The 21,092-nt window shown below is 38.1% G+C and overlaps 1 protein-coding gene across 1 annotated transcript in view; it reads left to right on the forward strand.

The window, feature by feature from the left end:
* GALNTL6 (polypeptide N-acetylgalactosaminyltransferase like 6) overlaps window positions 1-21,092 on the forward strand; it is a 429,124-nt gene that overhangs the window by 378,231 nt on the left and 29,801 nt on the right. The window contains exons 8-9 of the mRNA XM_015861609.2: window positions 5,710-5,817; window positions 17,654-17,875. Coding sequence (XP_015717095.1) covers window positions 5,710-5,817; window positions 17,654-17,875 — 330 coding nt within the window. The remainder of the gene's footprint in view (window positions 1-5,709; window positions 5,818-17,653; window positions 17,876-21,092) is intronic.

Genomic DNA, 21,092 nt, shown 5'->3' on the forward strand with positions numbered 1-21,092 from the left:
GGGTACTGTGCTGATGGACTGCTGTTCCATTTAAAAGTTTCTTAGATTAATTTTTGCAAAAGAAATAATGTGCAGTATTTTAAATAGTTTTTTTTATTTTTATTTTTTTGGCAGCATAACCTCAGGATCAATTTTTTAATTAAAAAGATGTATGGTGTCTTGCTGATGATACTGTTCAGCATATGCTTAACTGGAAGAAAACTGTCAAAGTGCTGGAACTAAACTGATGAATAGTTTCCTTTCTCATTAACCAGGGAAGTCACTATTTAGGAAATCCTAAATTTAAATCTGCTAGAAAGACACAGTTTATGTAGTAATTTTCAAAATATATAGAGTGGTGAAAGATATTCATTTCCTGTGTTTGCTGAAGATCCTTTATGCTGGACATTCCATCGGCATAGACGTAAATCATACCTTAACAGAAATGCTCATGCTAATACCCTTGCATCTTTGAAACCAGTCACCTACATCTAAGGTTTTATCCTTATGCATGCTGATGTATCTTCCAGATACTATTCATCCCTGTTTTTCAACACATGCCTCCAAGTTCATTAATCCCTTTCATTACTAGCATTGTTGTTACTTCTCTCCACTGCTGACAGCCTTGGGTGGAGGCAGCATTACCACTACTCTATGCAGTTACAACCAATACAGTCTCAGTATATGAAAGGCACTGGTGATGGCTGTTGAAATATCCACGGTCATCAGTTTCCAGTGTACACAGTACTGTTTTAATATCACTGGCATGAAATCCCACTGCACTGCAAGTAAATGGTTTTGTTGTTTCTGACCTTGCTGGCAATACATTTGAAGTCATCATTCCCATTTTTCAGTCTTTTCTTGCATTTAGCTGGACATTCTTGTTACACTGAAAATTTCACAATAAAGTATTCTTCCCTCTCCTTTTCTACTGCTGCCAAATCTCGTCTCTTGGCTTATATTTCAGGAAGAATGTCTGCAACATCCCACAATGTTTTGTATTCTTATTTTCTATACCTTTTTCAGCCTCCCTGTGGTGGTACATTTCTGCTGGTTCTAGTCTGTTTCTTGCTCAGTGCTCAGAGCACCAAGCTGACAGCTTTGCATGACATACTTTATATTCCTCTTCCACCAGTTTACTGTTTTGTGGAGTTTATTCCAATACTTTCAGTGTCTCTTGCCATTGTCTGTCTTGTTACTAACTCTCAGCAGCAGCAGTATATTTCTCAATTAGTTTTGAAGCCTGATCCAAAACTCATTCAGTCCCTCCTCAGTCTTTTACTTAATTTGCTATCTGTTTACATTCTTGTTCCCAGCAATACATGCTCCACTGCTCCAATATCACGAGTCTCTTACTGCAGTAATTACGATTACAGCTTAGCATATGGATTGGAATCTCGTTCTCTTGTGTACTGTATTTACATTTTACAAATAGCCTCTCAAGCTAGTCAGGTAAGGTAAAAAGGGAGAGGGCAAGCAGCATTTGTTATAAGGATGAAGTTATATGAAAAGAGGGTGATTCACCCAAAGTCCTACAATAGCTGTATAATGGTACCAGAAAAATGTTGCGGCAATACCTAAGCTGCAGTCAGGACCTAAGCCATGCAACCACAACTTAATCTCTTTTAAAGCTTTGCATTAATTCTTGCCTCTTGCTTTCAACCATCCTCATAAAATGTTTTGCAACATTCTCTGGGAAAGAGCTATATAAAGACAAATTGTGATATAGTATATAGCTGACACATAAACTACTCTTCTTTTGATCTTTCATAGCTGAAATTGCATTGTTTTGGTTTCATCTTTGTTTTTTATACCACAGACACAGAACAGATTCATTGCTTTTGTAAGGAGGAGGCATTAGCAATCTTGAGAGTTTCATTGCTTGCTTCTTAGATAAACAGAGGCATCAGTGTTGTGATATCATTTCGCCAAATGTCCCACATCACCTGAATTCCTTTCATGCTACACTGAAGAACTGCAGTATTTAACACAGAAGCCATTCTCCCATTTCCTGTATTCAGTGCAGGTGATATAAAAATGCACATTTTAAAGACAAGGTTGCCAGAATTGATCTTCCCAGGAAAATATAAAAAATGCCTTTAAAACCATTCTGAAGCTGAAAGATAAACAGGAACAGCTGCTAAATTTCCTTCAAGGCAGCCCAAGATTCATTTCAATTACCCTACACAGAACACCTCAGGTGCAGCGCAGCATTTTCAAGTTTTATGTCTATCAAATATAAGCCTAACACAAAGTGTTATTTCCCCCCACTTGTTATTGCCTCAGCATACCTGATGGGGTTTCTTCCTGAATCTTTTTCTTCTTTTCTTTTTTTATTCTCTTTTTTGTTTGATTGTTTGTTTTTACTGATTCCCAATGCAGTGTATGTCTACCTCAGCTCTCATCTCCATTGTCTGAGTTAAATTAATATTGGCCAACAAATATGTATATATACTACTTTACATTATGTCCTTGTTGCTTTTTTGTTACATTTGTTCTGTGGCTGACTTCCCTCTGAGACTACTTCTATGCTGTCTCCTCTTCAATGACTTAGAAACCTTGCTTAATAACTTCAGTGTCTCATCTAGCCTTCAAAATAATGTTTTAATTTAAAAAAAAAAAAACAACTGCAATGAACACTCAATATCTGCCTGCGCTTTCATCAGTTCATTGCTTTATTTTAAGGCAGCCACAGAGATTTCCACCAAAAGACCCCAAAGGAAGTAATGTCTGAATGAAGTATTGACAGAAAGGTGAATGATGTATTTTTAAATGATTGACATTACCCACCTGATTTTATCATTCTCATGTTTATAACTTTTAATATGTTTATGAGCATTGTGAGGTAGGTGACATGGGCTTAGGTGAGTGAAGATTTGCGGTTTTCAGTGTTTTCTTTAAGAAGTATGTTTTACAACATACTTCCAAAAAACAAAAGGTCATGTCAGCATGGCATAGCAAAGCTGCTCTGGGCTGTAATGCACAGATGCAGGGAATTTCTTTGGGTCTCCATTTCCGACCCATCGGAAGAACTGTGCTTACACTTAATTCCGTCAAAATGTGTGTTTCCATTTGGCAGAGTGATATCCAGTACAGCTGCCTGTATAACACTGTGCCGCCGATCTGCACAGCATGCCTGCCCATCTGACATGCTGCCATGCACCAGAAGCAGCAGCATGACACTCCTTGCCCTGGAAGGACAGACTGCTGGGAGCTGTTAAGTTCCTGAGTAACTCACAGCCATATCCATTGTGCAGCAGGGTCTCTGGATCTGCAGGACAAGTGCAGGATCTTCCCCCTCTTCTGCCAGTTTCAAGCTTTCCTTATTCTCTCCCACTAGCATACTTGGGTTTGTCCAGCAGTCTTCTACAAAGTATCAAACAATTACCAGGTCTCAGCTGGATGTCAGGACTACCAGCTGACAGACTACAAGGGCCAATACCCAAATGGCCCATAAGAAGTAGCTTCCTAAATTGCTTTGCAGCTCAAGCCCTCGTGCTAAAACCCCTGCTTTCTCCCTTCACAGCGTGAGTAGCACAGTCAGTCTCAGGGGCTGAATTCCTCCTTGCTACCTTTCGCAATTGCTTTCAGTTAGACTCAAGCACCAAATTATCCCATAGCACAGTGCTTAACATCTGCATGTTCAGATTACAAAATTTCATCACAAGCTGACGACCACACAGCCGGGACCGCACAGATTTAGTGCAGTCAAGCACAGTGAAAGAGGCCAAATTCCTGTCCATTTTCACTGTTGCCTTAAGTGAATGAAATTAATCATTTATTTTTTCCTGTGATTTCATTAGGCCAGCAGCTACAGCCGGTGAGCTGGTAGGCAGGAAATGCAGGGTGCAAAATGTAAAGTTAAAAAGTACAGATGCACATTGTTCTCTGCAGTCTTCACAGAAAACATCAAATATTCATAATCATATCGTATTTTCTGATACCTTTTGTTAGGAATCTGGTTACTGTTGTTTCAGTGGGGAGCGCGTCAACTTCCATATGAATTCCTTACTGCATGTAAGTCATTGGTAAAAAAAATATTCAGTCATCTGTTCTGTTGTGCTTTAGCCTAGGTCACAAATTTGCTTCATCTCACTCCAGAATGTTTCAAATACAGATAAAACCATACCTAATACTTGGACCTAACTTCTTACCCCAGTGAATGGAAATGTTTCACAGCACACCTTTACGTGTACCTACATAAAGAGGCACTTAAAGGACAAGCCCTTTCTATCTCCAATTTCTGTGGTTTTGTTTTAAACAGGGTGAGAAGGGGCTGGAGAATTTTTGGTTTTAGTCTAAGGTTAGTACCTGAAACCACAAGTGTCCCTTATGTCGAATAAAAGTCATTCACTTATAATATTTGCAGAGAGCAAGAACAGCAATTTTTGCCAAGCCTGGGTAATATTTTTAATACTGTCAGTGTTTTAGAATTACAGAATCATGGAATGGCCTGGGTTTAAAAGGACCATAATGATTATCTAGTTTCAATCCCCCCTGCCATGGGCAGGGCCGCCAGCCACTAGACCAGGCTGCCCAGAGCCACATCCAGCCTTGCCTTGAATGTCTCCAGGAATGGGGCATCCACAGCCTCTCTGGGCAACCTGTTCCAGTGTGTCACAACCCCCTGTGTGAAAAACCTCCTCCTAATATCTAACCTAAACCTCCTCTGTCTTCATTCAAAACCACTCACCCTTGTTCTATCACTATCCACCCATGTAAACAGTCATTCCCTCTCCTGTTTATACTCTCCTTTCACTGCGAATTTTAAGCTTTTTATACCTTGGTTTTAGACTGCTGAAAAAAGTTCTGTTTGGGGGATTTTGGTAGTGTTTTTTGTTGTTTTCTATTTTCCTGATTTGCAAAGTCAAATTGAATTATTTATCTACTTATTTAAAATCAGAATGTTATAAATGTTGTCAGCATACTACGTAAGTCATCTAATAGCCACCTTGGTATTTTAGTGGTTCAGCATAGACAGTGATGTTGACATTTGATTTCCATCGTTCCTCTGACATAACTTAACTCTCCCATGTACTTAGTAAAATGTAGTCATGCTGAATGAAGTGTTGTGAAGATTTCCTTACTTGCTGCTCGCAAATGTTCTAGTCTTGTGAAGGTCTTGCAGCTCCCATCAGTTTTGTTGGGGTTCAGGTTGCTCTAACCTGAAGCATCAAACATATCCTCCAGATGACTCCATTTGTTTCTGCGATAAATGTATTAATAATGAAAAGAAGCGGTGTGCTCATCTTTCTTTGTCTGCGTGAATTTGATCAGAAGTAAATTGACTTTGTTTTTTTTTCCTTGAAAATTGGAGAGCACCTTAAAAATGGAACTTTATGTTGACTGTTTGATATAAAAGATGGGTATTTTGATTTTTTTTCCTTCTGATTGATGGTTTGTTTGAACTCTCTCATATTTCTCTTGAAATTTTGGTCAGCTGACTTAATAGTATCCTGCTGATTTTTCAGGAGGATCATTGATGTATTAAATGCTTTATATTTTTATTTTGAACATCCTCTGCTTTTGTAAGGTGAGATGCCTGAAACCAAAGGACCTTATTATCTAATCTCAGCACTGGGCATGCAGAGAAGGCTACCACTATGAGTACAGGAAGAGTCAGTACAGAATAATGTGTAGTTTTCACATATCCCATGAATTAAAATGCCATGTTTTGCTCTACGTGTCTTCAGGGATCATTCTTTAATTTGCTTTCTGTCTCCTTTCCAGGTCTGGATGTGTGGAGGTGGCATGTTCGATGTTCCATGCTCTAGAGTTGGGCATATCTACAGGAAGTATGTCCCTTATAAAGTTCCTTCTGGAACCAGTCTAGCACGCGTGAGTAATTGGGTTTTGCTGTTTTTCATTTTCATTTATAATCGCTTTCTTCATTTCCTGTGAACTAGTTTCCACACCTAATAGTAAGCCATTAAAATGTGAAATGAATGTTGCTTTATTTTTCTGAAATGAGATGTGCAATTGCTGCAGTTATGCTGCCTAGCAGAGATAAAATTGCAAAGAGCAAAATGAAAGCTTAAAATTATAGGGTTGGACGTTTCAGCACAGAAGTGTGTTTCATACCAATTCAAAAGAACCTAAGAATAACCTAAGGCTTATGCTTCTTGAATAGCACAGTGTTGTCAGTCATAGCAGGACCAATTTGAATGCACGTTTTCTTATCAGTCAGCAGAACAGGCAGAATCTTGCATAAGGAATATTTTCTGAGGGAAAAGAACTGAGCAACAGTGATTTGAGTGACTGTCTAATTATTGTATAAAACCTGGTTATGGGATACTACCGGCTTGAAGCCACGTGAGTGAGAAATTAGAAGACGTCTAGATATTTCTCAAAGGTTGCCATCTATATCCATGGGGGGCTTTTTGCTCAAGAGAAAATGTTCTGTGACTTTCTGGAAGTGTTCACAGGATGTCAAAAACATGGGAGATGAAGAACACAGATGTAGCTTCCAGGAAGATTCTAGATTTATTTATGCTTAAGTTTAATCTTTTCTATTTTAGAAGATTCCTTTTTTTTTTTTTTTTTCCCAAAATAAAATGGCATTAATATTGCAGTTTGTATATTGCCATAGGATAATATTTTATGAATCCTTTTATTCTTAATAATGAAAATGTGGTAAGAATAAAAGAATAAATTTCTTTTGAAGGGAAGATATTCTTAGTTTCAGCAACATGGAACAAGGCTGGCTGTGATAACTCTGGAGACAGGAATGAGGCCTTCTGTACTCTCTGCCTGACAGCTGCCTAGAGGGAGAAAAAAATGTCTGAAAAGAATATCCATGTGAATAGCAAGGCACGGTAACAGTGTTAGTGGTTGTGGTAGTGTTAGTGACAAGGGTATTGATTAAGTTGGGAGATCCAGATCTTCCTCTAATCTAACAACGTGTATTCTCAAAAATATCCTCTTTCAGATTTCTACATTGGTTGATATAAATTGCTTTGTTCATGGTGTCCCCTGGTGAAATCACACTTAACTTGACATAACAAATCTTGGTCTCATTCTTTCTTTTCCCCTATTACATAACAAAAGAGAATATGCTGTCTTGTGCATTCCCTGTAGGAGTCAAATTCAGTCATTTCTTTTTGGATTTAATAGCATCTCATACAGTTTGACACTACCATTAATGGTGGCACTGTGAATACTTGCAGCCAACAGGTAGCCACAGCCTGCAGTCTCTCTTTCTATTCATATGTATATGTGCATATATACATTCATGTAATGTATTTATATTTTTATCAGAGATATATTTTCACATGATTCTATTAAAACATTTGTTAAATATTAACACCCCCAAATCCCTGATGTAAAATTAAATATCTACCCTTACACTGCCCTGTGTTTGTGAGAAAAGATGTACTGTGCTGATAGGATGAATCTTAGCCTTTCCATTCAAGGAATAGATAGTTTCATCTGTGTTGTTAGAATCCAAATCATGATATTGCTTAGGTAAATTCATGACATTTGTTTAATGTTGAAAGAACAGGTTCTTGGATTTTTTATGTTGCAGTATTCTAAATCAAATAGACTGTAAAGATACATTTTATCAAGGATGCCAACAGTAAAAAATTTTCTGTACATTTGAGTGTTTGAGGCTATATATATATATATATATATATATATATATAACTAGCCAAGGAAGAAAGGACCTTGAACCATAATGTTGTGTATACTTTTAAGCTTAAAAATATTCTCTTTCTGTCATCCAAGCCAGAAAAGCAAAAGCAAGTACATACTCATCTTTCGTATATCAATCCCTTTGAAACAGACCATCAGTGGTTTTGAATTAACTGCCCAAAACGGAGCTGTTAGCCAAAATAAAGATATGGCATGTTGCCTCGATTTTTCAACAATCTTTACTTTATCCTCCAAATATCATGATGTTCTAATATACTAATAAATTACTAATAATATACTAAAAAATAACCAGAAATATTATCCCTGCAATGTTTTCAGTACTTTCCATAAAACTTTTTGTTAAGTCCCTTTCCATCTTTTGCTATGTAAAGAAGGATGTTGGAGGTGCAGTTCACAAGGGAATAAGCCATAGGACGCCTAATTGGGATTGTGTAAATGATTGCAGTAGCCCCTTCACTAGTCAAGAGAGAGCTTTCTGTTGCGCAGATACTGAAGAAGCACGGATTTCCTCATCCTGTCCCTCAACAGCAGAGCAAGTGTCAGAGGGACAAGTTAGGAAGATGGAGCTTCTAGGCAACTTAAGCATAGCTCAGATCATGACATGGATCTCTTCTCAAGCTGTTTCAGCCTGTGTTTGTCTATAACTTCCCTGGCTCAAGATTAACATTTTTACCTTCACTTCTCTTGAAATTTCACCTGTCTACATCTTTCAGCAGGATGTTTCAGCATGCAGTTTCAGCTAGCTATGTAATACCTGGCCAGTTTAGATATAATTTTAAAGAGCTAGGATCTGTCATGAGGATAACTTGATTTATGAAATGAAAGACTTGTCAAAAACTGTTCTCCGTCTTCCCCATCAGTAAAGAACCATTAATGTACCACACACAATAGCAGGTGTCATTGCATCAATTTTCTATGTCCTTATTATCATATTTCTTTCCTTTCTTTCATTTAAGACCTGACAGGCCTACACATACCTCATTTGTTGAAAAACATCCACCTATGTCTGTAAAACTGGTGGTACAGAATGATAGTAAAGCAAACTGTAAACATGCGTAGTAGATTTATAAAACAAACTGTCACAGAATTTCAGAATGGCCCCAGTTGGAAGGACCTCAAGGATCATGATTCTTCAGCCTCTCTCACCACAAACAGGGCCACCAACCTCCACATTTAACACTAGACCAACACTAGTCTCAAACAAATGCAGATAACAAAGCTGACTATTTTTTTTCTGGAGATATCTCAGGATGTCACTGCTTGCCAAAGGCCCAATTTACAGGTAATTGCACATAAAATGAGATAAATGGGTATTCAGATGACAGCAGTGATTCCTCATAATAATGTGGAAGTACCACGTAATTATTCATTCATTTGTTCAGTCACCATCTGCACAACGCTGCAGTGACTAATATCTACTTTTATCCATTTGTTTTAGGTAAAGTATAGCAAACAAGGCCTTAAATCTTAAAACCCTACACAAGATGTTGTCCTATTTATTAAGAACTTCTGAATTGCTTGACTGGATTGCTTTAATTGCCTTATGATATTCTTCACTGTTGCTTTTTTTTTTTTTTTTTTTTTTTTTAAGAATTTCAGTTTGGCTATTTTCTTTTACTGAGTTACCTATGAAGTTAGCCCTTAAAATGCAATTAGCAATTTCTTTTAGCTGTATCCCAGAAAATGATTTATTTTATTTTGCTTTGTGTTGGGGTGGGGGTATTTTTTCTACTCATGATTCTGGCAGACCTACAAGAAAATTGTCAGTAAGCAGTCGCTTTCAACAGGATATACAGAGAAGACCTTGGAATTTCAAGATATATCCACAGAATTCTTTTTTGTTTACAGGTATTTTACACAGCATTTTAGCCCTAACTCAGAACATTAGAGCTTTAGGCCTTCCTGAAGGGAAGGGCATTCCCACTGAAGTTCACATTGAATGCTATCCCAACAGCATGGTGAATCCTAATCTTAACCCGTATTCCTCCCTACACTCCAGGATGTGGGATCCCAGAGCACAGTGATCCTCTGACCCAGCAGACACAAGCCCGATGACATTTGCCTCATTACACAGTGTCGCTGAATTGGGACTTGCAAGAGTTTGTTTCAGGAACTCAGCTGCTAAAGGTGGGTTCAGATTCCCACCTGAACCATTCTCAGCCTTTTTCTGTGGCTTTGAACAGATAATTTCTTTAAATACAGAAATGTAGCTAGACCATCTGCTGCTGTAAATACATTTGCATTTTTGGCAGAGCTTCCTTTAATATTATGATCATTTATTTTAATTTTTATTTTTTTTTTTCCAGCTGCAGATAATGTTTGGGCTTTTCTTAAAGCAGCCCTTCAACACTTTCTTTTGTTTCCAGACGAGTTAAAGAACAGAGGAGAAACAGTTAGGTAAAGAGAGCTCATAGGGCTGTTTTCTTGTGAATTGAGTGCAAACCAATAGATGTGGCAGGGGCAGTATGGGCACTTTCATAGTCACTTCCTTAGCACTTACCATACTTTCTAGTGTTTGTGAAACAACCTGGCACTGAAAGCCAGGTTATGTAGCTGAAGAAATGTGTCTGGAAACAAACTACTGAACTCTCTTCTAGGATTATCAGCAAAGGTGGGCTGTAGGATACCAAGTATGAGTCCACAAATTGGGCATCACAGTTGCAAACAGATGTTACACCTTCCTACTGAGGATCAGGTGTCAGTAAATAAAGCTTGTATTTATACCCTTCTGAAACAGTTATCTCTAAGGTGGCCAAGAGGATTCTGTGCTGTACTTTCTCTTCCCACAGCAGCCCTACAAATAGGCTGAAGAGATGTGCAAGTGCAGTGCTTGGGGCAGGAAGTGTCCTGGCAATGCACCGAGCCCTGCAAACCAGCCTCAAGTGAGCAGAGATGTGTCCTCTAGTGACAGTTGGCTTTTTCCAACCACCTCTTCCCATTTTCAAGGTGTAGATTTAACTTTTTTTTTTCCTATTTATTTATTTATTGTTTGTTTGTTTGTGTTTGTGTGTGTGTGGTGGAGATACAAACATTGTTAAAGAGAATGAAACTCTGGCTGTTTTCAGGTGACAGACATCTCTAGAATTTCATTTCTAGGTATTTACAGTGTACAGGCTGAAAACTGTCTCTTGCTTCTTTGCCAGCTGTGCTGTGCTAACTCCCACGAGAGTTATTTATATACACCACCAGCTTTGTCACCTAGTTAGCACACCATCTTTCATCGAGAAGCCTTTCTTTTACACCTGCAGACATCTCTTTATTTGCTTGCTTTTTTTACACAAGTGCAAATCATTATTGGAATGCAAGCTAATTAAGTTTTAAACACGATTAAGTGCAAAGGACCAAATCAAAATGTCCAAGAGAAGAGTCTGCCAGACAGTAGCACTGCCCAATGGCAAAGGAAAAAAAAAGGAGTTAGGCAAGAGGAGGAAAGGGAAGAAAGCCCCCATTTGACCATAATCGATGTGGGCAGACATTGAGATCTCCACGTCACAAAGGTATACTTGGTGTCCGGGAAATGTTTTATTATGCTTTCAATATATAAATATATAGAAAAGAGTAATGATTGTGTTCTGACACTGAAGGAGGGGTGTTTGCATGACATTCAGGTTTAGGGTACTGTTTTTCTCCTTGTGAGCCTTGTGAGGATTTGTATTCTGCTGCCTCTCTCATATTAATCCAGACTTGTTGAATAGGTTCCTCCAGTCATGCTTTTTCTCCTTCTCCACAGTGATTTATTGTTACATTATATTACCTGTTTGCCAGAAGAACATAAAGTATAGTTCTCTGGGCTGGATGGATCCCAGTGTGCTTCTTAAATACTTTTTATGTAAAACAAACTGTATGTTACATTTTTTTTAGCCAAATGAAATGCAGCTGCTACCAGACATAAAAAAAGACACCCGTCTTGAAGCAGCAGCAACACTGTACTTCACAAAACAAACAATAAAGAACATTTAAGATAGGAAAATGAAGTAGGTAGACAGAAAACAACCACATATGGATGTTATTAGGAAGAAATAGATTAATATGTTGGTTGTGGCAGAGATTGTCTCATTTTTTGTAGCAAATAAACAGTCATATCCCCTCTTACATTTCATAGCAGAAGGCTCTAAGCCTTCATAGCTGAAGGCTCTAGGCATGCTACAGTGACTCATGTTTGATTGATGTAATTGAAAGTGATTTTTTATGTCCTTGCTGATGAGAGAAAAGACTGTTGTGACACATAAAACAACACCAGATGTGTGTGTGTCTGCTGGTGACATACAGCTTCCTGGAAAATGGCCAGGTTAAATGTAAGACAACAGGAATTCATTGCAGGATGCACCTGTGCCCATGGTAGTTTAATATTGACAAAAGCAAAGTCTGTGGATTAGGATCAGGGTTGGTTTCACTTCAGGAGTGAGGTAGGCACAAAATCAGAAGAAAACGGTTATGTAGGTGAAGTGAAACAAGTAAGAGAACTGTTGCACTGCTTTAGTGCCACTGGAGAACAAAAACATACTTAGGAACATCTGGAGAAACTGAAAACAGAAATTGAATTTTAATGGTAGCTTAACTGCAGCATCAGGGATATGAATTGGAAAAGATGTAACTGTGGGATGGAGTTTTGCAGGTTTGCAGTGTGCAGTAGTATGTCTCTAGGTAACATTTTTATTATGGAGTATGGAATTACCCCTCTCTTCTCAGGGACCAGTCTAGTTTAACCTTGCTCAGAGAAAATATTTATGAACCTGTCCTCTGCTACGTATCTCCCCAAGTCCAGTTTTCCAACCTTCTAACCAGAACCCACCTTCTCACTGAGTTTCAGTAATAATACATCTCTTGAAAGAGGCGGACGCTCTTACATCTTTAAAAAGAAGGGGCTGTCATTTGATCAAAGAGATGTATGTTTCCCACTTACTGATAAATGTGAACAGGACAAAACAGTCCATGAAATATTTCTGTCTCTTTCTCCAGGCAAGTAGTTTCAACTCTTTATTGAAGTCTGGATATCAGTGACATTTTAACTTACTGTCTTGTCGTAGAACACTGCTGAAAGAAAATCTAACGTAAAATTCCGGTTTTGAATGTGTGAGTTAAATAAAAAATCAAGGAAAACTTGTCCAAATGTAAGACCAACAGTAAAGAATTTATCAAAGAGCAAAGTTGTAGCAGCGCCTCAAAGTGTAATCACTTCAAAAATGCATGCATGTACAATTGACGGCACCTGATGAATAAGTCTTTCTGAGGTTGATAAGACCCTTGCATGCATCACTCAGCTTCTAGGTGGCACTGTCACAACCTTTCACATAGAAGTATGCATCTTCTCAAATATATTTGGGCTTTATTTCTTATCATGGAGAAGCTTTTCACTGAATATGAGGACAGAGAACAAGTTATCACTGGTCTGTTGTGGATAGGTCCCGAGAAACTCTTCAAATGTCCATCTACAATTCCTGTGACTTCCTTATGTTGTGTAACTAATTCATGCAACTATTTAGTGTTGAACTGGTCTTCATTTAATTACTCCTATTTATTTATTTATTTATTTATTTATTCTCCTCTTCAGTTAAAACTCTGGGCATCTGTAACTTTGCAGTGAGTAGTAGTTTGCCAAGCTACAGCAGTTTCTCAGCTGTAGAAACATAATTCATTTTTCCTCTCAGAGTACATTTCGATGAGGTGTTCAGATTGTGGTAAAAGAATCCAAGCGTATGTGATCTACTATGTCATGAAGATCCCCAAACTGATTATTCTTATTGATAAAGACATTTGGAAAGGCATTTTGGAAACTGGCATTTAAAAGACTTCTTTTCTGTAGAAGATTATGCAAAGATTATCAGAGTTAGAAATTAAGAGATTCAAGCCAACTTTTATTTTGTTGGTTTTAATTTCTTTGTAGATTATTGTGAGAGTGGAGTGCTGTAAGGCATTCACAAAATGCCACCTGACCTCATAGGCTCTTAAGTCTCATAACTATAAAGGCTGTATAGTGTCAAATGGCTTGGCACCTGTTTTATATTCACATTCTGTCAAGATCTTGTGGTTCTTCTTTCTCATTTATGGAGTTTAATATGGGCACATGCTCCAGAATATATCTAGCCTCATTTCAAGGCTCAGGCAAGGAGGACATGACACAGGCCTCCTTCCTCCACAATGTCAAACTCTCACAGATAGTGGGAAAGTCAGTTCTAGGAGAGACTTACAAAGGATGTGAAATCACTTCCTTGCAAGTATGTCACTTGACAAGTAAGCCTTAAAGTAAGATGACTTCTCTCGCATTTCAGTTGTGAGCTTCATCTTTTCTGTTGGTAAGGTCAGTAGGAAACTAGAATCTCATTGATATGTGTGGAGAAGTTATGTTCCTAGGAGGTTCTTATCATAGAGCAACTTCTCACAATACTAGACAGCCACAGAATTGCAATATTCAACTCAACAGAGCTCATTCATCTCCAAGGACACGATAAGTTATTATACTGTAAGTAGAAATGTGAATGATGTTCACTTTTGATTGTGTACGATTGCTCTGGTCTAGCTTGCAGAATTTGATCTACCTGACTTCATTCAATCTAAATATGGATGTTAACTGTTATTTAAAGATTTTGTTACTGGGCTGTGAGTGTTTACGTTAAAGTGAAATGCTGTGATTACTGAGCTTCTGAAGTGATAATAAAGATAAGAATGTCATGTCAACTGAAGACAACAAACCACTTTAAAGTGTTTGGATACACAATGCTTTCTTCTTGTAGCAACCGAGTTCAGAAAGAGCTTTCCACTACTTCAGGAGGGAGGGCTCCTTGCAATCATGTCTATAAATAGCCCAGAGTTAAGAGCTAGCAAATAAGGAGTTTATATTTTTAAAAGGGAACCCACTGAAATTCAAAGTTCTATCTCATACAGATTCAGCTAATAATGACAATGTATAAACATGCCAAGAACATACAGTTTCACTATAGAATCTGACAAGTAGTGGAAAATTTTTAGCATAGGATAGAAGCATAGGTTTTGGAAGAACTAAGGAACAATGTTTTACATAGATTTTGATCCAGTGAGTCTCACTTCAGTGCTTGGTAAAATTATGAAGAAGATTATTCTTGGAGTACTGAAAAGCACAATACAGTCATTAATCATCCAACTTGGGTTCATGAGGAGAAAGTCCTGTTTATGAACTTTTTTTCCTTTTATGACAAGGTTAGCCACCAAATTGACCAAGAGAAGCAGTTGATAAAAAATTTTGGAATTCCAGAAAAGTTTTTGGCATTGTTTCTCACAATATCCTTCCACATAAAATGTCCAGCACTCAGCTAGAGAAATAAAGATTGAAGTGGATGAACAACTGGCTCTTAGGTCAGGCTCAAATGGTTATTTATAGTAGATGGAATTGAATCAGGCTGGTGGCTAGTCACTAGTGTAGATCTGTAGAGCTCCACTTTAGGGCCAGTTTTCTTTAACATCTTCATCTATGAGCTCGCAGCAAAACTCAAAGTTATATACTAAGTACACTTGCATATACCATGAAAATAGAAGAAGCTATTTGTGGACTCCCTCTAGGGTAGAAAGGCCTTACAGAGAGATCTTGACAAATTAGAGGGCTGGGCAATCACCAACCACATGAAGTTTAACAAGAGCAAGTGCTGGATTCTGCACCTGGGATGGAGCAGCCCTGGATATATGTACAGACTAGGTGACAGAAAGCAGGAGATCAGCCCCCACAGTAAGGGATCTAGGGGTTCTGGTTAAAGGCAAGTTGAATCAACACTGTGCCTTGGAAGCCAAAAAAGCCAACTGTACCCTGGCATACACCAGGCCAAGCACTAGCCAGGTGAGAGAAGGAATTGTTCCACTCTGCTTTGTGCTGGTTTAGCCTCACCTCCAGCACTTTGTGCAGGTTTAAGCACAGTACCTGGGTGAATGGCATGGAGCTGCATCATGGAAAGGTTGGGCTGAGGATTATGGAAAGGTTCTGCACCATGAAGTGGTGGGCATGGCACTGAACTGCCACAGTTCAAGGGGAATTTGGACATCACTCTCAGTTTTGGATTTGAATTTTGTGTAGTAGGAACCCCTGTTGGTTTCTTCTAACACAGGATATTCTATGATATATGAATAAAGCAGCTTACCTCATATTTGGGGAGCAGAACTGTATTTTCTTCAAATTCGATAAGTTCCTACCATCACAGGGTAACTACATCAAATTAAGGGTTTGTTGGATAGCAAGGAGATTTTAATGGGTGAATGGGAATTTTGAGCTAATGAGCAAGTATAATAATATGCAGCATTTCTGTTGGACTCCTTTCTCATTCAGTTACAATAATCTAGGTAAGGATGCAGTTCTTTTAGATTAGCAAAATAAAGGGAGAAAATTCCAGCAGTCTTCTATAATACCAGTGGGCTGCATCTCTGCTGAAGATACTTTGAATTTTTATTTCCTAAGAAATGTACTGTACTTTTACTTTTTAATATAGAAATGATGCTATTAGATAAAGAGATTACCAAAAAGTATTATGATATTTTCTAGAAATATTTGCATTATAGTACTTTATTTGCATTATAGTAAATGAAGTGTTAAGTGGAAAATGCTAGAATGATCACACTTGTTTTCCAGATTTTGGCTGTTGGGTTTAATATACTTAGGCATATTTTGGTCTCAGGTGTACAGAGTCTCATCATATAGTACTTTTACTTGGTAGATTAATGTGTTATTTGGTTTCTGCTAAATGCACGGGATTGCTATTTAGATGTTGTTCTGCAGTTTGTTCTGGCTTTCTTTGTCCAACCCAGTTCCTGTATTCTTGAATTCAAATGTCTTCTAAGGTAAAAAAAATGCAGTTTTTTTATGAAATTAAAAAAAAAAAAAAAAAGGCAATCTTGTGCGAAGCATGAGGCATTTCTGTGTAGGGATAGAAGTGATGTGATTCCATAAACTTATTTAATTTTGCTGGCTTTACCATCCTGCAGGTTTTAATGTATTTTCTTCACAGAGAAAAAAACACCTAGAAACTTACCTTGCAGTTTCAGCTAAAAGCTCATTCTGTATCTTGCTGTCTTTATGTTCAGATCAGTCATATTAGTTCAGAGACTTCTAGTTTGTGCAGATTAATAAAATTCAAGAAAGGATCTTTCAAATGAATTTCAAGAGCAAATCAGAGTAAGAGTCAAGCTAACTTACATGCAGAGGATGTTCTGAGAAGAAGCATTATCTTATGCTACTGATAATCAGATGCATATTGTCCTCCAGCTTATTACAGAGCAAATCTCAGCATTTTGCAGTTAGTGTTCTATAAAAAGAATAATACAAAACTTGATGATCTTGTTTTTACAAACAAAGCAATAAGAATACTTCAGCGTGTCAATGTCAACCAGCGAGACGTTGCTTTATTGGTGAGATAAGAAGTTATTGGGCAGCTGTGGTAATGCAGAATAGACTAAATCTGTATTCCATTTCAACATCTGTATATAAATTCATGTAGAAAAATAACATACAGAAATAGAAAAAATCCCCACCCTTAGTGAAGAGAAATTAGCCAAGACTGGAGAAGGCTCAGAAATGCAAAAACTAGGTAAAGAGGTCATATGATGGCTGAGGTTTAGATGCCTTTCAGATGTGAAGCGAGATACATCAGAAGAAATAGATCAAACTGTTTGTGTTCATTAGTAGGCTCTAAGCTAACCAGAAAAGGCGCAAGTACAAATGTGAGCAGCTGAAAGAAAATCTGTTTAACATCCAGCATTAATCAAAACCTGTGTGAAGATGCATGAAGAATGGGAAGTAAAATAAGGTGTTCATCAGAGAAAAGACTTTATTTTACCAAGTCAGCAGGAAAAAAGGATATTTAATATTCTGTAGTGGTTGCTCTACACTACAGGTAGCTTATGTTTGCTGGTATTTTTCTACATGTTAAGAATAAAAAATTGGACCTGTTAAGATTACAAGTTGTATGGGCTATTGATTTTGTTTGTTTGTTTAATTATCCCCAACATCAATATCATTTCAGTCAATGCATGAAAAAATATTATTTGTGTTTTTTCTGCTGCACAGAACCTGAAGCGTGTGGCAGAGACGTGGATGGATGAGTTCGCAGAGTACATTTACCAGCGACGGCCTGAATACAGACATCTCTCAACTGGTGATATCTCTGCCCAGAAGGAACTTCGCAAGCACCTGAAATGTAAAGATTTCAAGTGGTTCATGGCTGCAGTGGCTTGGGATGTTCCCAAATATTACCCGCCTGTGGAGCCTCCACCTGCTGCCTGGGGAGAGGTGAGGAATACAAATAAGAGGAAATTTGAATGAACCTAACCTTTTACATCACAGGAAATTAAGAGTATGAAATTATATTTGGCAACTGTGATAAGTAGTGTTATTAAGGGAGTTCATCCCGGAATTAGCCATTAAAATGAAAAACTGTCATGTCTTAGGACTGTTGCTATCCATTTTATAATTCATTACAATTTAGCGTGTACAGGCCATAAGATACATGTCCGATGAGGACAAGAACATGGAAAAGAATATGTAGCATTCGTTATTGCATATCACAAGTTGATTTTAGTCTCATTAGCAAAAAGGAGGTCTGAAGTCAATACCGTGTTTTTGTGTGTCTGCTTATATACCTCCTCCTAGACTTTCAGTTCACCAGGATTACTGTTCAGGTGCAGTTATGTTTGGTCTGTTTTTCTCATATATGCAGATATGAAAAGTGAGCCTTGCTAGTTTTCTTTTAAAAAGACTAATTTTGCTGAGCTTGTGGTCTGCATTTTGTAGGTTCCACATGCTGGTAGCAGACATGTGGAATGTGCCTTTTAGGGAAAAGGGAAGGGAAAGGAGAGGAAAAGGAAGTTGAACAGTGGGCAAACAGCCTGCTGGAACTCTCCAACCATACTCAAAGAAGATCTGCCTACAGACTTTTCTGAAGAGCTGAGCCATGGCAAACCCTGTTTTGACAGTTTGTTTTCTGTAGCTGAAATGAAAACACATTTGGAGGGACAGGAAATGACTTCCATAGTTGTACTGGAAGTCTCAGTGGCCTTTTACTCCTAGAAGCTGCTGCTGATTCATTGCATCTTGAAAGTGACACACATACAGCTTTTTCCTCTCAATTCATTAAGATTTATAAGAAAGACTTTCCTCTTTCTATGTTTTGCTAATATTTGAAAAACATAAGAATATCAGTGCTGTTTTGAACTTATTTTACTGGAGATGCTCTTGGGGTTCTAGGACAAAATGAAGAAAGCAGTTTTTGACCAAAGCTTTTTATAAGACCGTTTCAGTATATCCTCAGTGGTCAAGGTGCATCCAGGACTAAGCATAGATACCTTTATTATTCTCCCTCCCTCCCTCCCTCCCTTTCGCCCTCCTTTGGTCCCTTCCTTCAATTTATGTGTGTCTTACTAGTCATTACTTCTCAACAATAAGGAAATCCTTTGCTGTTAATGGATCTTATATCTTTAATGTTGCTGCCCACATTTCATGGCATATATTTATATCAAGAGGTAACAAGTTTGTCAGTAGAAGCCAGGCTTGGTCATGGCTGTGTCATTACTGCTATGTCCTCTTCCATGGTCTTCCACATGCATACATGTGCATTCTTCAAGGACTGTGATCATGAGATCTATAACTTCTACAGACAGCCAAACATTTCTTAACTCAATGACAGGGTCTAAGTGGAAGAAACTGTGATTCAGATATTAATTCAGTTCACATCATTACCGATACATTCCTTGCATGAAGGCATGAGTTCATGAAAGTAAACTGCACATCGTAGCAGTGGTAACTAATCTGTACCTTAAAAGTACTTACTGTGTTCTTAGGAAGAAAATGAAGACCAAAGATTTTGTTTCCTTTAAAATACAGTTTTTCTCACGTAAAAGAAGTTTCAGTCCTACCATTCTATTTTTCCCCAAGGCTATCACAATCCTATGAAGTTTTAATTAATCTGTTGGCTCTTAGTAAGAACTTCAACAAACTTGGAGGTCAATGGCTGCCATAATTAGAAACACAGAGAGAACACAGACTGTGTGTTACTGTTTTGTAAGAATCAAGCAGCTCTAGAAACCTTGCTGACTAAACACACCAGAAGTCTCTGCCAAGGCTGACTGCCATTTAGTACTCTCTCTGCTTGCACTTGGAAAGACTTTAAATCAGTCTGAGGAAGAATAAACAAAGAGGCGCTCAGGCAGTCTTTGGCTCTAGTATCTTGATGTACAGATAGTAGAAGCTATGTGGTGTAAAATCAGACATCTCATAAACAACCCCTGCATAACTCCTCTCTTCCTGAAAACACTCTTACTTAAAATCTGATACGTAAATCTCTCAACAAAATCTATTCGCAACAGAGAAGAAGTAAATCTGAGAAACAAAGAACTAGTTGTTTCCACTACCCTCAACACGACCTTATCTCTTGTTCTTGTTTGTGCCTTTTGTCCTTTGAAGCTGGCAGGGTGTATCTTTCATTTTATGTTTTGTTCTGCCTTCTGACATCCAAAATATGTGCAGCACAGCAATGCAACGATGAATCCAGACAGATTAAGGTTAGTGAGATTGTCAGTTCTTTGGATGAGATTACTGTATGTCACGGGTTACTTAGATTTACCTATGCCGTGACAGGGGAAGCCACTCACGCCCCCCCCCGGGGCCCGGAAAGGAGGGGAAAAGGGGAGTGGGATAAAACAGCGACAATCTAAGGAGGAAAAACTTATTTTACTAATATGATATCGAAATACAGATAACACAATATAATATAATTAAGGCTAACAAAATCGAACGAAACAGAGAGAGAGAGAGTCTCCGAAAACCGAGAGGCCTACTGTGAACTCTAGGCGACACGGCTGGAACGCTTCCCACTCTCCGAGAAGTTCGAGAGAAGAGGCGGGCACTCCAGCCTGGGAACGAGATTATATAGAGTCCTGGTCCCGTGACTTATTGTTACTCCTGTTGTTCTCTGGGATATGTAGTCTTCTTCTGTGGACTGCACATTCAACAGAAGTATCCATACTTGACATGATGTTATGATGTGGAATACTGATAGCAAAATTACAAAATTACAAAACCATGACATTCCACCCTTATTCTACATTATTACATCATGGTTAATATATACATATATATACACGTATGTAAAATTGTGATAGCTAAATAGTAGAATTGCATGTAACATAACTAAATGTACAACTATAATAACTAAAATACACTACACATGCAAACATATATACATATAAATACATAAAATTATTGACTGCACTCCCCCAGCATCAAATTCCCTTGTGGCACACATTGAACATCCCCATCCTTCTGCATTACCCACCAAGTGCACCCAGGTCCCTGGGCAAAGACAGTTCCACGGATAGGTTTGCCCTTTCCAGAAGCTGGAAGGACCCAAACAGCTTTTCCCAACATGTTCTTTACATGTACAACAGGGACCTTATCTCCTTCTACAGTGTGTAGGGGGCTAGATTGACTAGGACCATCACGATTGACAGAT

This window comes from Coturnix japonica, chromosome 4 (genome assembly GCF_001577835.2).
Source record: "Coturnix japonica isolate 7356 chromosome 4, Coturnix japonica 2.1, whole genome shotgun sequence".
NCBI lineage: Eukaryota > Metazoa > Chordata > Aves > Galliformes > Phasianidae > Coturnix > Coturnix japonica.